Here is a 12,178-nt window from a genome sequence, read left to right as displayed (position 1 = left end):
TATATCACTGTTAATGCCAGGGAGATCTGGGCAGCCCCTGTTCATTTGTAATACGCTCCCCTTCAATGTGCAGAAGACCAATTAGACTAAAGGTGCCCATACACCTTACGATTATCGGACGGAACTTTTCAGACGATGATCGAATAGTCGTACGATTTTCGTACGGCATCCCCATCCTGCCTCGATGATCGCAAGATTAATTTAGCCGTAATTACCAAAAAGCACCTGGACGAAATGCGGTAATTGATTTGCCGTATTTCCGTTAGCGCAAGCGCAGTGTAGATTGTACGACTTTTGACGGACGGAAACGCCAGCAACCTTACGACAATCGTACGATCTAGCAAAGTTTTCAAACATGCTTGACCGTCAAAAGTCGTACGATTGTACAGTACTGTCGGTCGGACACTGCAATGCACACATACGATTATCGGCCGAAAAGTCGATCGCATACGAAAATCGTACGATAATCGTAAGGTGTATGGGCACCTTAAGCAGCAGGCAGTCTTATGACTGTGACACTTTGCACCTATACAAAGTCACCAGCTGGCTGACTGGACAATGAAAGAAAAGCAGCACACTGATGGGGAGATCTCTCTTCTCCTGTCAACAAATTCACTGCCTGCATGCCGCAGAGCCTGATTGGCTCCTATTGCTGCCCCTTCCAGTTTGCTGCTGTGCAGAGGATTAAAGAAGGCTGATAGAACTTTAAAATACATATAATGTTTTGTTTAATAAATACCAGACTGCAATAATTATATCTGACTGGAGGCCAACTCTAAAGAAACTTCCCTTTTCAGAAAAAAAAGTGGGGGAAAAAAATCACAATTATATAAAAATGTCAGAAAAGACTGTAGCCGCTGCAAGACAGATACTGAAGAAAACCAAGCTAAGGACGCTGACAGTGAAATACACAGCAATGAATAAGCTGGAAATGGAAGTAATTCTCTGAAACAATGTAAAACAGATTGCATAATAACATATTTTGATTTTTTTTTTCCAACTCACTTGTGACCAATCTCATGTGCAATGGTAAATGCAGAACCCAAGCCAATGTCTTCATTAATGCTGCAACTCCGCTCCGGCTCACACATTCCAGCCACCGAGGCCAAGCCTAAATAAACAGAAGGAGACACAAAGGGTCAGGCCAAGGTGTTTCAGCCTTATAAATGCCTGGATTCTTTTTAATAACCTCCACATATAGAAGGAGCAGTTGGCAAAAGGTTAACTTTCGAGCCATTTACAAAATCACTGGGGGGAATTTCACTTTGCAGGCTAGACATTAATATTTTTTGAACTGCAGTCAGTGCTGGAAAATGTCTAGACTAGGGGTTAGATTTATAAATTTTACTTCTGGTAACTTGGGACCACCTAGTAACTTGAGCCAGAAGAGGGAATTCAACAAAGTATTTCTAGTTTAACATTCTTGAGGCAGCAAAAAGCAGAAAAAAAAAGAAAAAAGGAAGTATCCACATTATTTTCTGAGCAGATCTGTTTGAGTTTAGTGTGTTCAGAATTTTTTTTTCTTATATGTGTAGAATACTTTCAGAAGAAAAATAAAATACTGGACCCTGGGTAATAAGTTCTATGCGGTATGTGGAGTGTATACAATATATCTTATTTATTTTTAGTACACATTTTAATAGGAACTGCAGTCAATAGTAATACCCAAACTTTAAAAATGATCTACATCTAGCCATCTGGGGTAAGTCCTGATCTCTTGGGATTATTTCAAGTTCATCTAAAACTCAACTGGACAACATAAAGTACTCATATACATTTGCCCTTTTTATTACATAAAAAACAGTTTTCACCTTTTTCATAATTTTTGCATTTTAGTGCTGCTGATCTCCCGCAACGTTTTTGCATGCCATTCCTCTAGACCAGGTTCCTGATGGCCACAAGGGTGGACTGCGGCTATCCAAAGTGTGTAAGCAAGGTGCATGTGACAACATATATCTACTAAGTGACACTAAACTCAGGAGTTAAATCTTAGAAATGCATTCAAGTACCTTGGCTGTAGATCCTCAAATCATCTCTGAATTAGTGCTGACACTGTCCTTCCTTCTGGAGGGTAGCTACTTTTGTTCCCCATGGTCCCTGTGTGTGTTGTAAAGCAGCCACCACTCCAAACTTGCTCCCGTGATTGACAACAATCTCAATACACATTAGTAAACTAAATGTGAGATTCTAGACCATTATAGAAACGAACCTGAAGTGGTGGCTACTTTACAACACACACAGGGACCATGGGGAACAAAAGTATCCACCCTCCAGATGGAAGGACGGTGTCAGCATGAATTCAGGGAGGATTTGAGGATCTGTAGCTGAGTGATGCATACATTTGATTACATAGAGCAGCAAAGGATTAGTGCCTGTGTGAATATAAAAATATAGCATATACAACTGCTATGCAAGCCTTATTGTAATTTAATGTTGTTAATAAATATATTTCCATTTTACTCTGCAGCCACTGTAATTTTCTAAAACTGTCAACTGTCAAAAAAAATGCAATTTGGCAACCTGGAAGTGTACACTGATCGTTGGCATTTCCGGCTTTTGTAATTGGCTCGCAAACTTTCCCAGAAGGCTGCACGGGGATACAAGTTACATTTTAGACATCTCATGCAGTAGGAATGTCAGCTTTGGGGATATAATCCCTAAGGGTTAACTACTTGCAAGAAGGGATGCCGACACTGCAGCTTTCCTCATCAGAATACTGAAATTTCATGAGGTGGTTATAAGGCCCCTTTCACACGGGCTGATCAGGAGAGGATCCCTGTACAGACTGGCCTGGCCGTGTGAACGGGGCCTGATGAACAAGGTCCTTCCATTCAGGAATCAGTCTGAAAAGAACACGGTGAAACAAACAGCTTTTCTTCAGAACAGAAAAGGTAGGAATCTGAAGCAAAAATGGAGTTATACTTTAATTGCCATCTGTGTTGCTACTGGGGAGATTTTCCCCTTACTTCTTATCAGAACAGAAAATAATAGTAAATCTCTCATGCAGAAGTACAGAGAAAAACAGAAACACATTTTCAGTACAGTTGGAGCAGATAAGAACGTTGGACCACATGTAATTGTTATTAGCGTCTTCCAGTCCCAGTGACAACCTTGTTTTGTGTGAGGGGAAAGTCTCTCTAATGGGATCGTGGTCAAAAAGAAAAACCTGAACAAAAATGCATCTCTTCCCCACTTTATCCCCCCCAAAAAAGTTTGAAGTTAGACATTAAGTTAATAAGAATATCACAGCTGCTAAATATTCCTCTAAATTAAATATTGAAGATGCTGGCAAATAATTCTGTATTATATTAAAATGGCTCCTATGGCTCTGGACGAATGGCTGCTATTAACTGAGGGCCCATTCTGTTTCACTTTACATGCAATTGTCTAAAAATGATGTCAGTCCCACTTTAGCAATATACACTCAAAGTTCACAGCAAAAGCACTAAAGTAATTTAAGTCTTTCTATAAACAGCCCAGCTTACCCTGCCCCTTCTCCGAGAGCTCCTGATCTGTGTTACTAGTAGAGATTGGAAAGCTGCTGAGCTACTGCTAGGAGGGTAGAACAGGAGGAGATGAGCTTCTGGATGAAAGACATAAACAGCTTTAGTGCTGTATGTTGTAAACAATTGAGGATGAACTGCCTCACAGTGCCTGCAGCTACAGAGGTCACCAAGGACTTATTAAGGATATGTAAATATATGACTGTCCATAGCCTGGCCACAGATTTGGATTAAGAATAAGAAGTATTTATGGAATATGGCTGATAGTGTCATCTCAGTAAAAAAAGAAAAAAATATTGGGTATTTGTTATTATATTACCTTCTTAGTCCTCTCTCCAAAGCTATGGTGAAAGAGGCCATCTTACTTTTAAAACTACTAGAATATCTCTGGAATCTGCCCTTTCATTTGCATAGACTGACGCTGGCATGAGAGTAGCCTGCGTCAGAAGAGGGAGAGGTAAGAGACAGATAAAAGAAGAGTGAAGAGACAGATAAAAAGGCAAATTACTAAAAAAAAAATATTTTTTCTTCAAGCAGCGGCAGATCTATAATATGATAAATTATAGTAGTGTCATATCTCAGTCTAATGTATGCTGCTGTAATCTTCTGTCTGAAATTGGATGCAATAATTTTGTGGGCTAAACACATTATTTTAAAATGACTTTAGGGGGGTAAACATAAATCCATAAATTCAAGTCATGTGACTGATGAGAGGATCACTTGAGAAAATTGGGTGATGTGGGGATTCAACTCACAAGTAAACTACACTGTTAGCAATATTTCAATGAGTTTAAAGCTGGCACTCCTTGGAAAGGGAATCATGTACACCAAGTCCTTGTGTGGATGATGGCCTGCGGATCGCTTGTATGGGGTAACGATCGGTGTATCGGTCTGCTCACCTTTTCATAGAATGTTAGTAGGTTGATCTGACAAGAACGGTCCTTCATAAATCCTTGTTTATTATCACGTGCCTTGAACAAAATCTACTAAATAGTCCTTTATCATTCCCTCAAAAAGTTTGCATACTATTGATGTTAGACTGACTGGTCTGTAGTCCCCAGGTTGCCATCTTGAACCGTTTTTGTATATTGGTACTACCGTAGCTTTACGCCAATCACTTGGTTCTTTTCCAGTCAGTATGGAGTCATTGACAATGAGGTATAATGATCTCGCTCTAACCTGACTGAATTCTTTAAGTACCCTAAGGTGCAGGTTATCCGGCCCTAACAATTTATTTGCATTAAGTTTTTCAAGTCTTTGTTGAACCTCGGCTACCGTCAACCACTGCAGTATATTACACACTTCTTATCTCCATTAAACCTGTCTTTTTCCTGAGTGTATACCAAGGAGAAAAAATAATTTAATACCTTCTCCCTGTCGTTTGTGATTAATCTCCAATTCTCATCTTTTATTGGGCCTACCTACTCCTTTGTTACCTTGTTACTGTTTATATATTGGAAGAATTTTTGGGGGTTCTTCTTAGACTGTGGTAATGTTTTTCGTAATCTATTTTAGCTGCCCCAATTTCATGTTTACATCTCTTATTGCATTCCTTGTAGCTCTGGAATGCTAATGAAGTCCCCTTCATCTTACATTTTCTAAATGCCAGCTTCTTCTCTTTGATGTGTTGTCTTACCGTTTTATTTAGCCATGCAGGCTTAGCTCTCGAGCTTATATTTTTGTTACCCAATAGAATGCACTTGGTAATAGCCTTGTGCAATGTATTCTTAAAACAATCTCTCTTCTCATCAGTGTTCATTGTTAAAAATAAGTTGTTCCCATTTAGTGTCATACACTAGATCAGGGCTCAAAATTTCCACTCGCCTGCTCGCATTTTGCGAGCAAAAATAAGGTGAGTGGAAATTTGGGTCTCCAAGTACCGTCCCGCCCACTCCGCTGGGTTCGTCGGCTGTAAACGGGAGAGGCAGAGCGTGCGAGAGGGAGGTAATGTTTTGCCCATCATCGTACGATCGCGGGATCACCCACAACTATCGTACGATAATCGCCAGGTGTATGGCCACCTTTAGTGTATGTGTATATTAGGCCCCATTCACACCTACAGTATATTTCAGGTGTGATTACAGATTCCTGTGTCAGGAACTTGCGTTTTCCTGTAGCAGGATTCCCTAATCTGCCGTTTACAAGCGGCAACTATAATAAGATAAGAATTATCATAAGATTATGTAAGAGGGTGTGTTAGGGGCGGAGTTAAGGCCAGGGCAGGGTAAGGGTTAGGTGGGGCAACTGGTGGCTAGTGACTCTTAAGGCCTGGCTAGTAGTTCAGGACTTGACATTTTGAGCCCTGCACTAGATGACGCAGCTAATCGAAGTTTGCCTTTTTGAAATTTAGAGTATTAGTCACAAAAGGGTGAAGAGTTTGGAGAAGGCAGGATAAAGGAACAGTCTAGGATCCATAGGTTCGCCACCGCTGGTCTAGGACAACATAGCTGAACTGGAAAGTGAGCTGAATTGGAGAATTTTTCCAAATCCGCTATGTTGTCCTAGATTGTTCACTTCTCCTGCCCTCTCCAAACTCCTTGTATCCCTAATTGCTATGTCTGCAACAGGTCCGCATTATTGGAAATTATTAAATCTAGTATAGCATTCTTCCTTTTTGCTGGTAAAAAAGCAATCTTCATTTAATCAGTTAAATAGATTCACTTCCTACATTTAGAATTGTTGACCGGGATGACTAAATTTTCCTGCTATGATCAACAGATAAGTCCCAGGGTTGAAGTAAAAGGAAAAGTGCAGGAGACAGCAGTGAGCCAATCACATGGGCATAAAATTAAATTTCAGGCGGAATTCTTTACACAAGGGAGGAACAAGGTAATGTTTTAATTCCTTTCCTTATTGGTTTTAGATTGAACCAGAAAGGTAACATTTTTTAATAAACGATTACAAAATATGCTGGTATAGCAATTATGTATATAATTTTTAACAGTGGAGTTACCTTTTTCAATGACAGAAAGAAAGAAAACAGCAGCACACAAAGCTACGAGTAACCTTTTTACCAGACATAACTTTAGCTTTAAAGTTCATAAATATAGGACATACATACAAATAAAATAAGAAATATGCAGCTTAGTTGGTCTCAAGTTCAGAAACAACTGAACTAATTTGATTTACACGCTAAGTTTAATCAAACAAAAAAATGGGACAGCTATATTTTACAGCAGAAGCAAATGTCAGGACCATAGATTTATATTTAGTGTGTCTTGCTTCCTGGAAAAATACACACTTGGAAGAGAACGTTCCCAAAGGACAAGTGAACTCCTCCATCACAGAATACCTGAATGGCCCCAGGACAAAGTTAGGCAATGCCATGATTGTTCAGCACTTGGAATAAACTCTTAAGGAATCAGTGCATGATCTGATTGGCATGTACTATGCTTCCTGTTGAAGGAATCTGTGATTTGTTATAGGCTGGCATATGAAGAAAAGATATTCAGAGGTCCTAGAAAGTCAGCAAGTTGTAATGTATGCTCTACCAAGGTTATACTCCCATAAAAGGTTCATCTGTATAACCAGATTAGGTGAAGTGTATGCCTTACCTAAATAACAGGCTTGTTAGGCATTAAAGTACAGCTGTGCTAAGACAATGGGCACAACATTATTTACATTCTTAACAAGCAGTAAAAGAGCTTTAAAAATGACCTCCCAAGCTGCTTGTTCTGTGAAGTTAATAAATCTCATAAGTCTTCAAAGATCCCAACAAAGACAAAGTTGGTTTTTAGTCTCTAGCAGCTTAAACGTATCGGGTGTGAGTTTACAGTATAAGGTTGGCAGGCTGCCAATATTCTGCTTCCACAGAAAATAGCTAAGCTTTCACATCCTCTGTTGCGAAATGTGAAGATGAAATTGATTCACAATGCCTATATAACTACAGAGATGAATAGATGATTGTTTTAATGTGTTATTCTATGTTGCTAAGAATATGCAAATACTTTAATGTGCATAGTTTGGGCACATTTTCATTTTTTTAGGTGAACTACACCCTGGATAAAAAAACAAAAATCAAAACAATACAGAATGTTAAGATGTGAGCATTTTATATTTTGCCTTTGCTTATAACATGCAGCAAAAACTAAGCCAAAAAAGAAAGAAAAAAAAACATTTACCCAATAACAACAGGGACTATACAGCAGAAGCACTAATCTATAGACAGAGTTTGTTTTCTGCTACAAGCCCAAAAATTTATAAGAAGTTATTTATTATGTCAATGTATCCAAAAAACAAAAGGTGGCTTTAGGAAAGCTGTTTTTCTAATCATCAGTGCATTCCCCTATTCTCCCCCAATGTGATCACAAAATATGGACAAGGATTTCGCTTCGCCTCCTTTTCCAAACTGCTTTCAAGATGTAATAGCTCCTTTGAACATAATATAAAGCAGGGAATCTTTCCACCACCACAATGAGTAACCTAAACCTAACCCTAGTTCTATTCCTTACTTTAACCCCCATTCTGACACTAGCCTTAACTGCATTTCAGAGCAAGACTCAGTTAAGAGAATAACTTTTCTTTCATACTAGAACATGTATTGTTCAGGCAACAATTAATAAACAGTGAGGGGAATGTTTGCAAATCTTGGCTGAACAAACTGAAAAGAGAAGCTGACTGGTTGGAAGCTTCTCTGGAGTGGAAATACACTTTAAGAATTAGGTTTTTGCATAATATATTCAGGCATCCCAAGCTGAAAAATTCATTTCAGGGGGGTGCCCCTACCTTCTCCGCGGGGAGACCTTTCCGGGATAAAATGCTTCTCACCCGGGCGTCCAGGAACCGCTATCTTATAGCGGGAAACTCCCGGAAAGTCCGGGAGAGTTGAGATGTCTGTATATTCCAGTAGCCCCTCAGGACCCCAACACCAGCTGCGTCACCAGGCCGGGTGTCACCCAGTGCTGCCGTTGGGTGTTACCTGGTGCACACATCACTTCGTATACACTTGATGTCATTAAGCACGCGCATAATGACATCACATGCACTTCACTGTCAGTGGCGACCCGGCGGAATAAGGTATGCCACTGGGTCCCCTCCTCTCTCGTGCAGCTGTCGGGCTCTCGGTCCATGACCAATTGCCCGACTTTTCAGAGGGGGCAACCCCCTCTGATGGTTCGCCACCGCTGGTCTAGGACAACATAGCTGAACTGGAAAGTGAGCTGAATTGGAGAATTTTTCCATCCTGAGGCAATGATGGTGTCACTCGATGCGGGCCGCACCCCCCACACCTCCCTTGTGATGCCTCTTTCTAACACTTTCTTGTAGTTTCTGCTGTTCCTGAGGCAATGACTAACTTTATAAAGCCAACAAAATGAAGGTCCTTTTATTGTCCAAAGAAAATGCAATGCTCTATTTGATTGGGGCTCATCAGTGTAACAGAAGAGGTATTTTATAGTTTCAACTCAACATAGTAATTTGTTTTATCCATACTAAAGAAAGAATATTTTTCCAGCTGCTCATGGAAATCTATTTTTTATTTTCATGTCAATAAGGACCCTCGAAGGGAAAAATTCCTTTGAAGCATTTTAGATATAGGAATATATAAACCTATTAAATCATGTGCATGACAAGTGGTATATCAGGATAAATTGGTCAACCCAAGCATTTGTTATTGTGGTGTTCTGAAGTACTCAAGACACTTACCCAGAGTGCCACAAGGCTTGTTTTTGTACGTACAGATGTCATACCTGTTAAAACATAAGTGATGTAACAATTACTAAACTGCAGGGGAAATATTAAAACAACTATATAGCTACAAAAGAAGCAGCATGTACACATATCTCACAAGTGAACTAAACATCTGGCTCTGCTCACACCTGATGTTTATGGCCTAGACACGGCACAGACTCTCACAAGAGGGAGCTGTTCTCTACTGAAGTAGTTACATTCCATAATGAGAAAGTAATTTTTATATTCTTGCAACACTTATGGAAATCCACAAATCCTTATTTGTGGCATATACATGTAATTTTATTAATTATATGGTAGATGATAGAAGTACTTTAGGACTCAAAAGCGTGTAACATGTTTTTTGCCTTTGGTTTTCTCATGAATATACATTGCATTAAAGTGACATTAAACCCTCAGATTTTTTAGCATAAACCAATACTGTAATGTGTGCCTTACTGTAATCCATGGTTGTTTCCCTTCTCTTTGCTGCTCTTCCTTTTAAATCTGTATCTCTTCTCATGCTGGGCAGAACTTCTGTTTTGCAGCAGACTGCCTTGTCTCTGAAATGGATAAATGGTGTCTGTGTGAAGGTTCACAACCTGAGCCAGCACTACAGGAAGAGGCACTCAGCTGCAAAGGGAAGTTCTCCCCCAGCATGAGAAGAGATACAGATTTAAAAGGAAGAGCAGCAAAGAGAAGGGAAACTACCATGGATTACAGTAAGGCACACATTACAGTATTAGTTTATGTTAAAAAATCTGAGGGTTTAATTCAACTTTAAGTTACATAGTTTTTCCTGCAATCATTACACAATGGTGTATACTATACAACAATACAGTAAAAGTATACTATGCAAGATATGAGTACAGCCACACAGAACACAATTAAATTGTACTATGTAAACCCCACTCATTTGCTCCCCTTTGGTCTGTAAAATATACAGCTGAAACCATTTTGTTATATTTGATCAATAAGTGCAAAAAAAAACCAAAACCAATAAATAAATCCCTCTTGATCTTGTCAGAAATTCAGAGCTGCCTCCTGTCCTGCACTCTTTTTTGACATCCCAGGGAGTCTAAATAGCCCTCCTAATTATTTTCTTGGACTATAGAATAACTAGTTCATATATTGTGAAGATGAATAGTGGGAGGATTTCAGAAATTTAGCAAAAGACAACTGGACAAGGCTGACACCATTTAGTCCAAGAAAAATGCTGTGTGTTGTCAGCCCACAGCAAGAAATTACGAGTGGACTTCTCACAGATCATCAGATATTATTTGGTACTTGCAGAATATTTAAAGGGATAAAACATGGAGAGATGTGAATGAATTACAGACATGTACTGCATATTATCTTTTTTTACTTTTTCCCTGAAACACTTTAAAGCCCATTCCCACTTTTGCAGAGGTATTTTTTAAAAACATATGCCAGCAACGTACACCAAGTACATGAAGCAGGAATATGCAGCTGATGTATATGAAAACTGAAACTTAAATTTTTTGTTAGCTTTCCTCTTCATATCCGCATGGAAATTTCTGCCTCTGTACTGCGCAAATAATGTGAAAATATCCACCACCAGCCCCCCCCCCTTCCCTGGACAGTGTATTGTGTGTAAAGGCAGAGCTAGTGTTTACTGATCATGTTACAATGGGTGACAGGGAGGGGGGCAGCTGATTAGAGTCTGACACCGTGGTGTCTGACTGAATTTCCTGTGGAGAAAATTTAGAATTTCTTTGTTTCAGGCCTAATAAAACCTTCATTAAAAAATGAAGAAAGCCTGCAATGTGAGTCATGAAAATGTGCATATGAATACATCATCACTGAACCTACATAATTAATGCTAATCACTTACAAAGGTGGAAATTAACTTTAAGTTTACTGTATGGGGTGCATCCAAGAGAAACTTCCAGAAAATATGGCATGTATAATCCCTTCATTAATGTGCACCTTCAATTGACACCTTTCAAAATAAAGCATTTAGAGAAAGGTCATAGCCCTGTGAGGTGATTGGTTTGAAACCTAATTTTTATGCTGAATTTCTTTTTAAAATAACAAGTGACATCATTTAAATGTTGGCAGAAATATATATATATATATATAAATATATATATATATATATATACACACACACACTGTATACATACAGTATATATACATATACACACATGCACAAATATTTTACAAACAGAAAACAATCACACTTGCTTTGGATCAATAAAATACAACCATTCATATACTATAATATATATCCCTCCATCTGTACATTTCTAATACTGTCTCGTGTGAATAAGACTCAAAAATTAGACAAGCAGACTAATGTAATTTCAAGTCAACTCCACTTACTGCCAAAGTAAACCAAGTTAGCGTAGATCTATGTGTTGAGTACGTCAATGTGTATATGTGAGTACAGGTGAGCGAGACTGGGTGTAGGTTTCACTATACCTAGCCAGCTTCACTGAGAACTCACTATTCGGCATAATTAACCTTAAGCTATAAAACAGACTGGAGAGAGCTAAACAATAGGAGCATGGCAGCGACCCCTGTCATTCCAGAAAAAAAAATTTTAATTTGAGGGCACGGACTTCGCTGCTCGAGAATTTGAAGACAGGTTTTCCAAACTGCCCTGTATATTGGTACGCTATAAAACACTTGGAAGGAGTTTGCATTATTTTGTTAGTGTGTAACATATCTGGTCACAGTTGTGTACTGGAGTTCCAATGGTCAAACCACAAATCAGTTTAATTATGTGCCAGCAACTGGAGTGTCGGCGTTTTCAGCAAGCCGGTGTAAACCGCAGGCTACAAAATGCTTACAGAGTGTGGACAAAAGCCAAATGGATACGGGCCAGCATAAAAAAAAAAATAAGCTAGGCTAGATCTCTATAATGACCTGCCGCTTAGAAAAAAAGCTTTTCTTCGGATTTTAACCATGTTATATACTCAGCTACCCATTGACCACAACAAAAAAAACTCTCTGAGGGCTCTTTTATTTCAGGCAGGCATGTT

The 12,178-nt window shown here is 39.1% G+C and overlaps 1 protein-coding gene across 1 annotated transcript in view; it reads right to left on the bottom strand.

Moving 5' to 3' along the window:
• The window catches only part of ADAMTS6 (ADAM metallopeptidase with thrombospondin type 1 motif 6), a 231,591-nt gene that overhangs the window by 134,793 nt on the left and 84,620 nt on the right, over positions 1-12,178 (bottom strand). The window contains exons 7-8 of the mRNA XM_018569151.1: positions 9,147-9,190; positions 1,006-1,111 (exon numbers count right to left, since the gene is read on the bottom strand). Of these exons, the coding sequence (XP_018424653.1) occupies positions 1,006-1,111; positions 9,147-9,190 (150 nt within the window). The remainder of the gene's footprint in view (positions 1-1,005; positions 1,112-9,146; positions 9,191-12,178) is intronic.

The sequence above is a fragment of the Nanorana parkeri genome, unplaced genomic scaffold (genome assembly GCF_000935625.1).
Source record: "Nanorana parkeri isolate BGI_ZX_2015 unplaced genomic scaffold, ASM93562v1 scaffold34, whole genome shotgun sequence".
Taxonomy (NCBI): Eukaryota; Metazoa; Chordata; class Amphibia; order Anura; family Dicroglossidae; genus Nanorana; species Nanorana parkeri.
This window is presented reverse-complemented; position numbering and strand designations above follow the sequence as displayed.